General features: G+C 37.6%; 1 protein-coding gene across 1 annotated transcript in view; it reads right to left on the bottom strand.

Moving 5' to 3' along the window:
* kcnb1 (potassium voltage-gated channel, Shab-related subfamily, member 1) overlaps positions 1-16,614 on the bottom strand; it is a 173,773-nt gene extending 157,159 nt beyond the window's left edge. Inside the window, exons 1-2 of the mRNA XM_057846929.1 lie at positions 16,308-16,614; positions 10,192-10,846 (exon numbers count right to left, since the gene is read on the bottom strand). Coding sequence (XP_057702912.1) covers positions 10,192-10,767 — 576 coding nt within the window. The 5' untranslated portion in view covers positions 10,768-10,846; positions 16,308-16,614. The remainder of the gene's footprint in view (positions 1-10,191; positions 10,847-16,307) is intronic.
* Positions 16,615-17,512: the final 898 nt, after the last annotated feature.

Raw genomic sequence — 17,512 nt, 5'->3', positions numbered from 1 at the left:
GTAAAACATTATACCAACACCAGTACTACTATATTTTGAATTCTATTTTACAGGGGAAATAACCTATATTTAACTCAAGTAACCACCCTTTTTGTTCCACCCAGGCTCAATATGCACTTGCTGGAGGTTTGTTGCCATGGTTACAATCCTAACATGAAGCTGGAATTGCACAGCAGTCTCCTGTTCGGTGCTCTCTTATGTTTCTATGCGGATGCAACAAAAGCATTTTACAAAAGCGACGACCTTAGTTAGATTGTAAATACACGATATCACGCAAGAATATTTTCAGTCTCGATCCTGTACCAAAAATAAGGATATTCAACACAACATTAATTTTACCTGATTCCATCTATAAATTTAAATATTCTCGCTGAAATAATTTCCCATTTGATTTAGCTCTTTTTCAATTTTATCAAAGTAGAAAGGAAACATTAATGGCCTGTTTGAAATCTAGATCTGTTTGTTGGAAGCACGAACAATTTATAATAGTCACGAAATCTAGGAACACAGTGCTGCAGGAGTCATAAAATAATGATAGTGACAAAGACAGTCAATCTCACACAAGTCAGTTATAGAGCATCTCAATGTTATGCCAGAGAAACAGAAATCTAATGATACAGTGTAAATCGTACTTCAATGTTTATGAAACATTTTATGTTTATGAGTTATGTTTTAAGTGCTTCTCAAAAAAAAACTTAAAATCAACTATTAATTTTAAAATACCTTGTTAACCCTTTCATGCACAAAAAATGATTTTTTTTTTTTTTTCAACCCTTACACGGCACCTTATAGAACGTATTGGCTGCTACTGACAGTCCTATCCATTTTGACTTATTTAAAGTTATAATAAGTACAGTAATACAAAAACCAATGATGATTCATAATTAAAATGAAATATATATATATAATTATTAGGGCTGTCAAAATGATCGCGTTAACGGGCGGTAATTAATTTTTTAAATTAATCACGTTAAAATATTTGACAAAATTAACGCACATGCTCCGCTCAAACATTTAAAATGACAGCACAGTGAAATGTGTACTTGTTGTGTTTTTCGGAGTTTTGTCGCCCTCTGCTTGCGCTTGGGTGCGACTGATTTTATACGCTTCAGCACCCATGAGCATTGTGTAAGTAATTATTGGCATCAACAATGGCGGGCTACTAGTTTACTTTTTGATTGAAAATTTTACAAATTTTCTTAAAACGAAAACATTAAGAGGGATTTTAATATAAAATTTCTATAACTTGTACTAACATTTATCTTTTAAGAACTACAAGTCTTTCTATCCATGGATTGCTTTAACAGAATGTTAATAATGGTAATGCCATCTTGTTGATTTATTGTTATGATAAACAAATACAGTACTTATGTACCGTATGTTTAATGTATATATCCATCTTGTATCTCATCTTTCCATTCCAACAATAATTTACAGAAAAATATGGCATATTTTATAGATGGTTTGAATTGCGATTAATTGCGATTAATTACGATTAATTAATTTTTAAGCTGTAATTAATTCGATTAAAAATTTTAATCGTTTGACACCCCTAATAATTATTAATAATTGCTAATATTGAAGTTTTTAACCCTTTAAGGGTTAAAGGTCTTAATTGTCAACTTTTGAATAGCTGTCTACTGTAACAGACTCTACTTTCCAACAGACAATGCAGTATTTATCGGGTCAACACGGTAAGAGGAACAATTTTTTTTGGCATGCTACTTATGACAGTGTCATAAGACTACCATAATGATAACATGACACCTGTCATGAACATGAATAAATGCTCACGACAGATGTCATTAAGTGTCCGTACATTAACCCAAAACACTTACCCTAACCCTTACCCCAAAAAATTTGAAACAATGTCAAACTTTGTATCACATGGGACATAGTTTTCTGAATGACAATTAATGACATCTGTCATTAGCATTCATTCATATTCGTGACACGGGTCATGTCATGATTTGACAGTCTTACGAAACTATCATATACTAGTAACGTATTCGAATAAAGTGTAACCAGTAACAGTCATAATCTTCAAGCGACCTGTTCTGCACTCGTGCGACTAATTTCACAACAACCACCCTCAACAACTTTCTCCTCCAATGAGATGATCATTTAGGTTGGGTGACGATCCAGCGCTACTTTTAACTCTTGTATTGTGTTCGGTTCAAAACTGACCCATTTTCAAGTTTGGGTATGCAAAATCAATGGTACTTTTTAATATATATTCAAATCTGAAAACGGGACAATCTTGACCAAAAAAGAGTATATACAGCAGAGGTTTAATATTTAAATCATATTCAAATTGAAGGAATAGTATCTTTTCTCGTACAGTATTTACTGTTTGACTGTTTGTATAACTCTAATGTACCTAATATAAAATAAATAGCATTTATATCATAGTTTAAGGGAAACTATGATATAATATATACAGAATATATTTGACATAGGGCATGAGCGATACATGACATCTTCTGACCACGGAAGCCCAACGCGTGCATCATGCAGCTGACTGAACAAGATTGACACTGACTACCAGGTGATAGGCAAGACATCTACAAGCCCACGTCTGCAACACAATCCTTGCAATCAGTTCTTCAGGACAGTCCAGAACATATGGCGGGACGTCCTGTACTACCACAACACCCGATAACAAAAAGAAGTTTGATAGCTCAACGCCTCTCAGACAGTGAGGTGCGCCAAAACTCCCACCTCAGTTGCTTCATTAACCATGACCCAGCAATGGTGACACACAAATTTGACCGCCCAAATCTGCAACAGGAGTAGACCCAAACACACACCTCCAGAGGTTGTGCTAGACTTTTTCGTTGTCTGTCATTTTGACTGACAGGGTCATAAAAATCCGGTCATAATCTATTTTTACCCGTCACTTAAATTTTTAAAATGATGATAATGACATTGTGGTGACCCTTTGTTTGGCATAATTCACCTTCCGTACTTGTGTGTCCATTTGGCCGAGCGCGTTACCGGTGTAGGTTCAAGCGCCTACACCGGCTACGACAGCCACGTGACAGAGACACTTAAGAGCCGTGCGCGTTCCCCTCACTATCCACTCGCTCTCGCTATATGATTGGCCGAAGAGTCGAAATGCTCTCCCGTGAAATGCCTGTTTAAAAATGTTCCCGTTGTTACTTCTTGCGGTCGCTTATAAGTGCCCATTTAAAAAGGAAAAGCGATGGATGATACTACACACAGAGCGTATTGTTAACAAATGTTAAAGTTGTATAATCATACAGCGAGAATAAGAAACGTCACTGAGGCCCCAGTAAGTAGGTAGCCTACCATATGTAGCATATGGAACAATGAAATTAACAGTTCAGTCTCACACTTTCCTCCTGGTGCGCATGGACTTGAATTGCGTGCCCGCTTGTGCAGTCCCTGTTTTTTCACCTCTTTTATCAACACCATCGTCGTTTTGGGGCTTTTTGAAGAAACTTCGGACACTCAGTTGCCTTGACATTTTTTCAGAGTAAGGCCAACGACGTCATGCATCAAGAGAGACAATAGGTAATTTATATGCTCACTCACCACCCTGTGGTCTGGGGTGTGAATTGCAACCGGTCAAAATGACGGATGGACTTCAGTTTTTTCCGTCACCGTTTTAAAAAATCGGTCAACGACGGAAAATATTCGTTTAACGCGACCCCTGCACACCTCTTCCTGCCCACGGCCCGCCCTGTGAGAGCCTTAAAAAAGACTGAATGTTTAACAAATATTTGTCATTTTTTTGCTCGGGAATCTTTTAGTTGACTTGTGATATGGCGACCCTGGAACCAGTCTGCCTCCTCGCCTGGGTCTGTTGCTGTTTTGCCTTGCCGTTTGATTGCTGTTGACCTGAATAAATTGTCAACCCTTGTTTTTAACCCTTGTCCTAGCTTTCAAAATTGAGTCATTACAAGCGGTTAAGATTAAGGTGACCTTTTTGCCAAGTTGTCGGGATTTCGCTGGCTGGGTCTTTGGAGCTGCGCCAGCACGGGTCTGGCTGTTCGGCTGCCGTGATTCCGGCAATCTGGTTAAAAGGTCAGATTCCCTCAAAATTAAATATATTAAGTTAAACTTAAATCACAGAACCAATTTGATACAAAATATGGGCAGATTTCTACCACAATACAAGAGTTGAAGGTGTTATAAAATACTACAGCAAGTGACTGTTACATGAACCGTACACACCGTATTTTCCACACTGAAAGGCATTATTATTAAATTTGATCCTAATTAGTCTTCCTTTCTCAGCTGCCTGTGCCCCACCCACCCTCAAAAAAATACAAACAAACAGAAGGTGATTTCACACCCAGAATGAGCTGCAAATTTTCGCACTCTTTTAGCATGCATTCTGTAGGCTTTCTATTCTCTTGTTGCCGTGTGACCAGACTGTCATTCTGTCATCATGTACTAGCTGGTGCAGCATTAGAAAGATAGACATGATCATCAATTATGGTCGTGAAGGTGGCCGTTCCCTGTTGCATTATTTGGCTGGAATAACTATGTAATGGTTAAAAAAAATAATGACGGAAACAGCCAGATTTGACTGCCAAATTTGTTTTCCACATGTAAAATTACATGAGTGCAGTCATTTTCATTTTTTGACGTTACCATTTCCTAGCATCACTAAGTAACTGTCTGCAACATTGTCAATCACTATATTCCACCAATACTAAGTATGCTACTCAATGAATTTAATGGAAGTGCTTGCTTGCTGTTATTCAGTGGTCACCAAACTATGGCCTGTGAGCCTGCCATGGCTCTTTGACCACCCCTTGAACTGGCCCTATGTGGCCCCCTACTTCTATCACAATTTAAGTGTTTTTAACATTTGGGTTTTCGCAAGCAAACCGCTTCACACTAAGGGCAAAGGTGAGGAGGGGACTACTTATGGACTGTCGACGGGTGGTAGTCTTTCAAACTCACACCAGAACAATCTACTGTGGAAATGGCCTCCTTGTCAATATATTGTTTCCGTCACCTTCAACACCTGGATTGACATGAGAGCTGGCTAGTTAATCTATCACTCATTCACTGCAAATTTTTAATGTTTTAATCAGATTATTTTTCTTAAATCTAGTCCAATTACTTTCCCTATATTATTTTGAGTGTTAAAGACGGGTTATTACATTAATGTGTCAGATTATTCCACTTACTTTAAGTAAATATTGCTATTTGTTCTTATTAAGCCCAAACATCTAAAAGTTGGTAATGTTTCACCTAAATCAAGAAAGAATTGCTTTGAAATAATGTTTTTGAACAATATCTATGCATGAATTAAGAACATTTCTGACATTTCAAAGCTTTTTTAAAGATTAAATATACTAATTTATTGCTCAAAATAAGTCTGTTAAGCTTATTTTCAGCTAGCTATTTTTCTTGTTCCAAGAAATATAAGTGAGTGAAACTTACTTTAAGCACTGGCAGAAAATTTTACTTATTTTTAATAGATTTATGCTGAAAACAACAGAAATTAACTAGTTTTAAGGAGGCGTGTCTTTGCAGTGTACTACAACGTCAGTGTATCAGTGTTACATTTTATTTTATTGATTTCATCCTTCTATTTCCTAGGCTTTTATTAAAATTGATGTAAACAATTAATAATAATTGAAATTGTTAATAGTTTTAATATTGATATCAACTATGTACATTTTAAATTTTTTCACTCAACTTTGCTAGTGTCGAAACTGACAAATTGGAACATATTTTAGGAAAAATACAACAGTCTTTTGTGATTTATTATTGCAGATTATATACTCAGCCCCCAATGGATGCGAACAAGATGTTTCCTAACCTCTCTTGATTTACCTTCAATTGGTACGGAGCAGAATGAGATGTTAGTACGATAGATAACAAAGGAGGAAATTTAAAAAACTTTGTCGAACCTGAAGGGGAATAAAATGGCGGGGTCGGACGACTATCCTTCTGAATGGTACAAATGTCTAAAACACTCTATTACACCTTTGCTAAAATCATGTTTTAATCACGTTTTAGGAGGTGGCACTCCACCACCATCTTGGCAACATGCACGTATTTCTTTGTTACCAAAATCAGGGAAAGAACGGACAGAATGTAGCTCATACAGACCTATTTCAATACTAAACACAGATTATAAAATATTTGCAACGATAATGGCTAAACGATTGGAAACTATCGTCCCCTTTTTAATAAACACCGACCAGACAGGTTTCGTGAATAACAGACAAATTCATGATAATGTGCCCTATATGTTATTGATCGAATGACAACGATGGAATCAGTTGTACTTAGCTTGGATGCGGAATAGGCGTTCGATTCTGTTGGTTGGGAATTTTTAGTCCTAACTGTAAAACGGCTGGGTTTTGGGGAACAAGTAATCAGTTGTCTTAGGTCGTTATATAAAACACCTAAAGCCAGAATTAAGGTAAATGGGGATTTGTCCAATACAGTTAAACTTGAGCGTGGCCGTCGACAAGGCTGCCCGCTAAGCCCAGCACTCTTTGCGCTCTTCATCGAACCATTGGCCCAAGCTATTAGAGGAAGTGAGGATATTACAGGAGTTTCCATATATAACTTTGATTATAATATTTCCCTATACGCAGACGATTTGTTGGTGACCATCACCAGACCGGAAAAAAAGCATACCAGTATTAATATCCATTTTAAACAGGTTTGGCTCTCTCTCCGGTTATAGACTTAATTACCACAAAACCCAAATTCTTTCATTTCAGTATAACCCTAGTAAACAAGTTAAAGCACTACTAAAAGGTAATTGGAGGAATGACAAGTTTAAATACCTGGGAGTCTGTATACCTAAAAACCTAGATGATATTTATAGGCAAAATTTTGTTTCCCTTACAGGTGATATTAAAGCTGATTTGAACCGATGGTCCATCATGCCAATTAATTTATATAAAAGAATTGATTTAATAAAAATGATTATATTCCCCAGGTTTCTATACCTCTTTCTGGCTCTCCCAGTCGAGGTGAACACTAAATAATTTACCGAATGGAATAAATTAATCTCTAATTTTATTTGGAACCATCGGAGACCTAGAAAAAAGTATGCTACACTTCAGTTGACTAAAATGGACGGAGGCATATCTTTGCCATGCTTGGAAAATTATTATAAAGCTGCACAACTTAGAAGGTTGATTACATGGTGTGACCCCGCGTACGATGCTAGGTGGAAAGAAATGGACCAAGCACAAATTCACATTCCTATCATATCTATACTGGGGAATAAGGTATTACTGGCTTTTTATTTGGATAAAGTTTCTACTTGGTCTAGAGTGCCACTAAAAGTATGGCTTGGTATACTTAAAACTATTGAAAAGGATGCAAATGTTTTACAGTGGCCGGCGTATGACACTGACTTTACTCCCACAAAAACTGACGGTGGTTTTAAACACTGGTGTAGCATAGGCATCACCGCATATTGGTCATTAACATCAGGAGGTAACCTTTACTCTTTCCAACAACTTGTAAACAAATATGGTCTGGGGAAGACCGACTTTTTTCGATATCTTCAACTACGCCACTATTTTAACACAAGCATTTTAGACAGAAACCCAATAACTACTATCTTTGTGGATGCTTCAAGAGGCACACTCACCAAAAAACTGATCTCTAAAACATACTTAGCACTACACAGGATGAGAAACCTCACCACTACATACATCAAATTCAGATGGGAAAGGGAGGCGGGAATAGAACTTTCCAATGAAGAATGGTCAAACATATGTAAAACAGTGGCTACTACCTCTAGCTCTGATTTATGGCATGAATTCACATGGAAGAATACTATGCATTTTTTCATTACACCAAGAATAAAGGAACTCCAAAGCAAAAACTCTGAATATGGTAAATGTTGGCGGAAATGTGGAAGTTCATCTGTGGGCCACTTCCATATCTTCTGGGAGTGTCCCAAGATCTCCTCTTTCTGGAGACATGTAGCGATGGTTTCTGAGAAGATTTTGTGTTTAAAATTAGTAGCAAGTTTTAATATGTTTTTTTTTTTTTTTTTTTGGTAATATCCCAAATGGTTTTACAAAACGAGACAGGCACCTCCTACAGATATTGCAAGCTGCAAGCAAGAAAACAATAACTCAAAAGTGGTTAAAAGAAATACCACCTATTGTCACGGAATGGATGGACATAATACACGAGATTTACATTATGGAGCGGATGGCTTTTTCCTTAAGAAACTCAGCCGAAAAATGTGAAAGATACTGGGAGAAATGGAAACTTTTTTTTAACTAAGGATGGGATACCTATGTTCGTATACCCCTACAGACAAACCCTGGATGGCTCGCTCCTTTTTTTCCTTTTTTTTTTTTCTTTTTTTTAAAATTTTATTTGTGTCGGTCATTTTGTTATGTTTGATGCTCTACACTGTTACTGCTGGAACGCAATAAAAACAAAGTTTAAAAAAAAAAAAAAAAAAAAAAATGCTCGTGTCAATCACCAGATGTTTCTTTCCTTTACAGTTTCTTACCAAGAATGTTATTGTTATTAGAAAATAGACTACAGTGGGATGAAAAAGTATCTTAACCTTTTGGAATTTGTCACATTTCTGTATAAAATCACCATCAAATGTGATCTGATCTTTGTCAAAATCACACAGATGTAAAAAAAAGGTGTCTGCTTTAACTAAAACCACCCAAATATTTATAGGTTTTTATATTTCACTGAGGATAGCATGCAAACAATGACAGAAGGGGGGAAATAATTAGGTGAAACCTCTGCCTAAGGAGACTTAAAGAGCAATCGAAACCAATTTTTACCAAACAATTTAAGTCAGGTGTCACTGTCAATCACTGATGAGTGGTTTAAAGCTGCCCTGCCCACTATAAAACACACACCTGGTAAGAAGTGTCTTGATGCGAAGCATTGTCTGATGTGCATCATGGCTCAGTCAAAAGAGCTTTCTGAAGACCTGCGATCAAGGATTGGTGATTTGTATAAAGCTGGGAAAGGATACAAATCCATCTGCAAAAGTCTGGATGTTCATCAATTGACAGTCAGAGATGTCTATAAATGGAGAGAGTTTGGCACTGTTGCTTCTCTCCCATGCAGTGGCCGTCCAACAAAGTTGACGCCAAGAGCAGAATACTCAGAGAGGAAAAAAAAAACAAAAAACACTAGAGTGTCAGCTAAAGAATTACAGAAATCACTGGCACAGTCCAATTTCTCTGTGCACACATCAACTATATGTAAAACTATGGCAAAGAATGGTGTTCATGGGAGGTCTCCACGGAGGAAGCCACATCTGTCTTAAAAAGAAAAACATTGTTGCTCGTTTAATGTTCGCAAAAAGGCACTTTGACAGTCCACAGGTTTTGGCAAAACATTTTGTGAACTGATGAAACCAAAGTTGAATTGTTTGGGAGTAACACACAACGTCATGTGTGGAAGAAAAATGGGACAGCTCACGAACATAAACACATCATCCCCACCGTGAAGCATGGTGGAGGGAGCATCATGATTTGGGGCTGTTTTGCTGCCTCGGGGCCACGACAACTTACAATCATTAATGGAAGAATGAATTTAAAAGTTAATCAGGATGTTTTGCAGGAAAACCTGAGGCCGTCTGTCAGACAGTTGAAGCTGAAAGAGGTCGGATGCCTCATCAAGACAATGATCCAAAACACAGAACTTAATCAACTTCAGAATGGTTTCAGAAGAACAAAATGCACGTTCTGGAGTGGCCAAGTCAAAGTCCAGACTTCAACCCCATTGAGATTCTGTAGCATAACCTAAATGTGTGAAGATGAAAACCTATAAATTTTGGGGCGGTTTTAGTTTAGTGTAGCTGTTTTTTCATCTGTATTATTTTGACAAAGATAACATCACGTTTGATGGGGATTTTATGCAGAAATGTGAAAAATTCCAAAAGGTTCTGATACTTTTTCATATCACTGTATCTCTGGTATTTAACATTAAAACAAAGTGTAAAGTACTTTTTGTATTTGCAAACGTCTAGTAATGATAAACAAATATGTGCCAGGAACTGTGCCTACGTTACTACCCCCCTCCCCACTGAATCTCAATCATAAGCAATAATGTGGACCCCAGACAAAAAAAAAACCTGTTTTTGGACATCTGATGAAGTTCATAAACCATAACAATATTTGCTGTATCAAAATTCAATACATTAAACTATTGGTATAATTACACACATTGATCTCTGATTATTACCTTTGCAGCAACAGAGGAGCTGGGTTTCTCCAGGAGGTCCCACAGTTTTTTACGTTTCTCCGCACAACATGTGTTGTCAAATTCTTCCCCCTCTCTGTCTTTTAAATTATCCGCCTCTCTTTTGAGCTCTTCGTTCATCTGCTCCTTCTTCTGGTGATACCGGGCCTGACAGCAGGACTCTAGGTAGATCTCGTCGATGCCCCAGTAGTCCAATTCTTGGCTGAAGGACAGGGCGCACATCTCCTCCATCATGTGCAGCTTTCCCGTGCGGTAGAAGTTGAGGATGGACGTGAAGGCTCCCGGGTGTCGATCAAAAAAGTACTCGTTCTCGTCCAGGTTGTAGTCATCGCACACTTCCATCAGAGACTCATGGCTGCTACAGTCTTGCAGTTTGCCCAGACGCGTCCGTGGGAGCCTGTCCAGCGTTCGCCACAGGACCTCATGTGGGAGGCCGCCTACGTTGAGGCGGACCCTCCTGAAACACGACTTGCTGCGGACGATGTCCACCGGCTCAGGTGGTAGCGACGACATGGACTGAGACCCAGCCTTGTTGAACTCCGCCAAGGACTTCTCCATGATACCTTGCAATTGGCAAAGCAGGTGAGAACCCACGACTATGGAGTCCCCTTGGCCATGTTTTCTGTCATATTTGTATCTAAAAGGAATTTTAAAAAGGTCATTAGTGTGTACAATGTTTGTCACTAGTGCGAAACTGCAACAGATTTTTTAAACAAATGATGACCGTCTGGCAATGAGACAATGTTGAAGTAGTTTTTTGAATCATGAGGATAAATATTGCACACAATTCTTCTTTTTGGCTCTAAACACCAGAAATATAAATTTGAATGTAACAAAGAATATATGCTTCAACTTAAGACATTCAGCTTTCATTTAATTGTCTATACAGCCATATCAAGTGACTGGTGGAGGAATTACAGCTGTTTGCATGCAATGTTTGTCCCCGTTTTAAGAGGAAAAAGAGGTAATGGGACAATTTACCGTATTGGCCCGAATATAAGACGACATTTTTTGCATTGAAATAAGATTGAAAAAGATGGGGTCGTCTTATATTCGTGGTCTAGACATTATACACATTCACGACGCTAGATGGCGCCAGATATCATTAAAGCGATGTTCAATCATGACATCTCAGCTACTCTCAAGTTTGCATTATTTTATTGCAATGTTTTTCCTTATTCAGATTTGTTTCAAGACTACAGTTACAGTTAGACTTCACTTTGATGGTTAATGCAGTTATTGCAATTTTGTTGTTTTATCACAAGATTGGTTTGTTTACATTTCAAAAACCAGAAGCCATTCATTTACGAATGTGATTGCACTTTAGTTAACATATTTAAATGTTCAGATATTAGGATTTGAATGAGGCAAAATAACATGCTTTTTCTCTCAAATATATTGTTATAATCATTTGTTTCCGATGTATTGTAATTATTTTCTGTATAAAAATTAATTTGGTTTTCAAAAAGTCTTTTTTTCAAACTTGAGTCTTGAAAAAGAGGGGGTCATCTTATAATCAGGGCCAATACGGTAAGAACAATGAATAAATGTTGTACTTTGTAATACTTATTTGAAAAAAATTGGTAATACTTTACAATAACGTTTATTAACATGAGTTAATGCATTTCGACAATAACTAAAGTTAAAGTAAAATTAAATTTATAATAATTCATATAATGCCCTAACATTTGTTAATATATTAATTAAGATTACGTAATGCATAATCAGACAGTATCTAAAATAATTGTTAAGTATCATTTTAAAAATTAATATAATGCAATACTTAACATTAATTCACATCTACATTAGTACATTAAAACAGTTATGGTAATGTATATTAGTCCAAGTAAGTGAATATATCCTTCCAAATTGGGAAACATCAGCTCTGTGAGTCATTGGGTGCTACAAACCCAACTTTAAGTACAGTATTATTTAACGTTAATTACCTAAGTATTACTTACTTACTAGTACTGAATACTGTTTGGACCCTTATTGTAAAGTATAGCACATGTGCCCCTTAAATAAGAAATTATAAACTTGTAAAGTGCCTCCTCTTAACAATAATTAACCATTACTGAATGCTTGGGTAACAGATAAGCTGAACCATTATTAGTTCAAATGAATGAAGTTGAAGTAATCACAACCAAAGACTTGTACATATTTTATTGAAAACAATAAATCATTATTCGAGGTGACATCTTAACTTCAACAGTTACATGCAAAAATGCACTTTTAGCACCATTAGTTACTATCTGGTTAAGCATGAACTAATGTTAATTAACACATTAATAAATGTTAGATAAGAAATTATATGAATTATTATAGTGTTACTTAAACATTAGTTATTGTCTGAAAATGCATTAACTAACAGTGGCACTGGAAGTGAGGTGCTGAGAGTGCTGCAGCACCCCCTGGTGTTGGGGAGGAAAAAGTGCGTTTTGGTATTTTTTTTATTTTATTTTATTTTATTTTTTCAAATAAATAAATAAACAGAACATATTGAAACAATATTGTATTTGACTTCGGGGAATAAATATAAATGTTGAAAAAGGTTTTTTTTTTTTTTTTTTGTTAATAAGATGGTCACCACCTTACACCCTGCTTGCTACCAAGTCACGTTGAATAAGGCGCTATTGGAACAGAAAAGTTAACTGCTGACTGAGGAGGCATTAATATTGTGAAAAAAGGATTTAGCGATATTTTCTTCATTAAAAACAGCAAAAATTTCCAAAATTAAATTCGAGGTCAAACATGAAGATGATTATGAAAGTTTATAATAGTGCCAAGTGAGGAAAGAAATTGCTTGTTGTTGCTGTAGAGCTGCCGCTGTGCAGAGCACTGCTGGGTATTTGTGTGCAATTTATTTGAGTGTTGTGAAAAGTGGGTGTTAAACCAAGGCTTATTGTATACAAATGTGTTTGTGTGTCATTAAGCCGTCTAGCTGCAAGGATTTGCATAATAAAACATGGGTGCTTTCCAATACAAAAACTCCAACACACACTGTAGGTAAAATCGAACGCTGTCTTTGTAGTAGCCTAGCACTAGTACGTCAACTATCCAGCATGGGTGTGTACTGCCATTGTGCACAACTTGTACAGAGAAAAAGCGCGAGCATGACAAATTTGGACCAAAATGGCTGTTTTTGGATGGGAAAAATAAAATAAGATCCTCAGCACCCCCTGCTGTGAGTGATTTCCAGTGCCCCTTATAACTATTGTTAATTAAAGGACCCTTTTTGTAAAGTGTTACCAAAAATTTGAGTCAATTCCAACTAGAAGTCTGGGACATATTGAAAACTCCAAATGCTAATGGTGTTTTCTACTACTTCTCAACTCCAATTGCTATTTGTTCTTCATCCCTTCAATTATCTCATAAATAAGTGAAAAACATACTCTATTAGATTTAGGTCAGTTGGTTAAATTGGCCCATACCGTCCACTTCTTTGCCTTAGGAAAAAAAAAAAAATGGTTGGGTAAATATACTTTGGTCATTGTCGAACTGCGCTTTGAAGCATTTAAGCAATTATAAGATTGCCCTGGAAAAACTTCTGAATTGATCTTGCAGGGTTTGTCAGCAGTCATAGGGAACCAGTTTTCTTCCTCCTGTTATCTATTAAGTGTCAAAAAGGAAAAGCGTGATTTAGGGCTGTTGCTCTTGGCCCTTTAAAACGATGGAAAATAAAATAAAAACTATTGTATTTTCTCACAATGTTCATCAGATTTGGAACGTCAAATTAAAGCTCCAAGACTGCAGTTACAGTGGTATGAAAAAGTCTCTGAACCTTTTGTAATTTCTCACATTTCTGCATAAAAACACCATCAAATGTGATTTGATCTTTGTGAATAATGAAATGAAAACACAGTGCCTGATTTAACTAAACCACCCAAACATTTATAGGTTTTCATATTTTAATGGGGATAGCATGCAGACAATGACAGAAGGGGAAAAAATAACTGGGTGGGGGGTGGGGATAAGTGGGGGGCAAAACATATTAAATGTGATGGTTCGCTTAGGCTACGTTCATACTACAGGTCTTAATGCATGAATCCAATTTTCGAGTGGGGCATTAACTTGACGGTCTGAATGAGACAAGTCGCATAGAACTGGACAATTTCAAATCCGATCTGGGTCACTTTCGTATGTGGTTCAAATCCAATCTGGGCCACATTTTTCCAGAATGTTGCGGTCTGTACTGTCAAGTCTCCCAAATCGGAATTCATGCAGCAATTACGTCATCAAAGAGCGAGAGAGACGCTACGGTAGCGATGCAGCTGTGTGTTATTATCGCCTAGCTTGCATTGAACACGGCTTTTGGGGAAGGGCCGGGCTTGACAACAGTCATAAAAAAATAAAAAGGGGTTGAGGATAAGCCTGAGAATGATCGGTTTTCTCTCTGCTCCATATAAGCAATATTTCAACATTGCTTACACGGCCGAGAGTCGGCGCAAACTGCTCATATGTGTGTGTGACATGCACGAACAGTGCGTGCATGCTATCGAGCCATATACTTTGAATATAAGCCTAAACGGGGATTATATATGCCTTTTATTTGTGTCCTCTTTTTGAAAAGCAAAATATGATATCCCTGGAATGACGGATGACAGCCAGCATGTGTGGTCATTTTTTTTTTTTTTTTATGCTTCAGTGCGTGTCGGACTGCGAATTAGTGCGCATGCTTAATACTTGAATGGTCAAATGGACAAAGGCAGTCCAAATGGGCACTCCAAAAAAACATGATAAAAAAAATCAGATTTGTGCATTAAGACCTGTAGTATGAACCTAGCTTTACTTATTCTTCCCCCTTCTGTCATTTTTTGCATACTATCCTCATTAAAATGTGAAAAACTTTAAATGTTTGGGTGGTTTTAGTTAGTTAGTTAGTTAGTTAGTTAGTTAGTTAGTTAGTTAGTTAGTTAGTTAGTTAGTTAGTTAGTTAGTTAGTTAGTTAGTTAGTTAGTTTAGTAAAAAGCAGACGCTGTTTTTTCATCTGTGTGATTTTGACAAAGATCAGCTCACATTTGATAGTGATTTTATGCAGAAATGTGAGAAATTCCAAAAGGTTCCGCTACTTTTTCATACCAGTTTAAAATTTAATTTTAAATACACCATGAAAAAGTGAAAAATGACTATTTGTCTTCAACACGCAGGTTTAGAGGCATGTCCAAATGCGAATAAAATATAACGCAATGCTTTTTGTGCACCATTTTAAATCACACTCATGATACTCATATTGTTAAGCTACTGTCACTCTAGGCTGAGTGTTAATATTTTTGTCAAGACCGAAAGACTGATACATCTCTCATAATGGATGTCATTAGATTGTGCAGGTGTACATACAGAATGTCACCTTGGTTAAATACACTGTCTGCCCAATCGTACATCAATTTGACGCCCCATCAAAAGTATGCCCAAGGGAGAAATAATAGTATCTGCTACAATAAATCTGCTAAATGCGCTCCGTGCCATGCATGGCAGCCCAAGAGGAAAACAGCTTCATCTTTCTTGATTTTTCCTCTTTTAATTGTTTAGGAGCCAGTGGATCTTTTTCACAGTGCGTGGGTGGGGACGCTCAGTGGAGCTGTCCAGTGCTGAAATTCCACACGTCCGTTTCATTACATTTGGTACATCCTAGATGTTGCTTCTCTGTTTCCTTCAAGGGGCTGGACGTGGTTTGTTTTTAAATGCCCGTTTTTATGCTGTTTATACTTGTTTCGAGCAAGTAAAAAGTGCTTCCGGCCTGCAAACGCGATCGTCCATCACAGTCATACAACTTTCACACACTTGAGCTTCATTCTCTCACGTATGACACTACGAGGCTCCGGCAAAGTGTTTGCACGCAAATGCGTACTCACTAAGGCGCACGATGATTATTTTTGAAGCAGCCTTTTCCCGCCTGTTACACGGATTATAAGCTTACGATAGCAATAACCGCCCATGTTTTTGTGTTTTTTAGTGTCAAATGGTCATAATGTTATGGATCCGTATAGTCTCCGATGCGTGTTTGCTCCATTTGGCGCATCGACCACACCAGAGCTGCTATACGTGTGTAATGGTGATGTAAGCCTAGACAAGAATAATAAAAATAGTCATGGCAGTACCGTGGGGAGGTTTTGCTGTTGCTGTTCGCGTCGGGCTCAAGAAGAGATGGAGATGATGCCCAAAAATCAAAGGAGGCGCCGTCACTGGTCTACTCGAGCCAGGTTGTGATGCCATCCATTCACGCCCTCCTCAGCCTCCGACATGTCATTCACGTCTAGCGACTTCCTCACGCGTCAGTGCGCCGCATTCCTCTCCCCGCTGCGCAGCCCGGCCCCGAGTTCAACAAGTACCGAGGGGTTGGTCATCCGGAACCGGACCGGTGCTCCCAGTCCGCCGCAGCAGCAGCAGGAGGAGGAAGAGAAAGAAGAGGAGGAGATGGAGGAGGTCTTCTCCAGCAAGGCGGCGCACCGCTCTCTTTGCCACAACACATTGGAGTTAACTCTTTCGCAGCCTCACGCTGACACCCGAACGCACCACAGGTTCGTGTTGCAATGGAAGTCAGGGGAAAAAAAAAAAAAATAATAATAATAAACAAGCCTAATTTTGTAATGTAGCGTTCAGTGGCGCCTCCAGAAATTTTTCATAGGGGTGACCAGATGGGGCCACTTAAAATCTTGGGGTGGCTAAAACTAAAAGCCATAATTTCAGGTTTTCATTATATTATTGCAGTAAAAAGGTAAGGGGAAAACTATCAGAAAGACTTAAGGACATGGCTACTGATATACTTTGGTGTATTGTCTAATATTTGATGTTACTAATGATTTAATGTGCATAGTCCATAACTGTCCAGTCAACATTTTGAGTTCCACAACAATTCGGTTTGATTGTGTTATGTATATATTAGGGCTGTCAAAAGTATCGCGTTAACGGGCGGTAATTGATTTTTTGAATTAATCACGTTAAAATATTTGAGGCGATTAACGCACATGCCCTGCTCAAACAGATTAAAATGACAGCACAGTGCCATGGCCACTTGTTACTTGTGTTTTTTTTTGTGTTTTGTCCCCCTCTGCTGGTGCTTGGGTGGGACTGATTTTATGGGTTTAAGCACCATGAGCATTGTGTTATTATTGACATCAACAATGGCGAGCTACCAGTTTATTTTTATTTTATTAAAAGGAAAACATTCAGAGGGGTTTTAATATCAAATTTCTATAACTTGTACAAACATTTACCTTTTAAGAACTATAAGTCTTTCTATCCATGGATCGCTTTAACAGAATGATAGTAATGTTAATGCCATCTTGTTGATTTATTGTTATAA

Source organism: Corythoichthys intestinalis, chromosome 9, assembly GCF_030265065.1.
Source record: "Corythoichthys intestinalis isolate RoL2023-P3 chromosome 9, ASM3026506v1, whole genome shotgun sequence".
NCBI classification, from domain to species: Eukaryota; Metazoa; Chordata; class Actinopteri; order Syngnathiformes; family Syngnathidae; genus Corythoichthys; species Corythoichthys intestinalis.
This window is presented reverse-complemented; position numbering and strand designations above follow the sequence as displayed.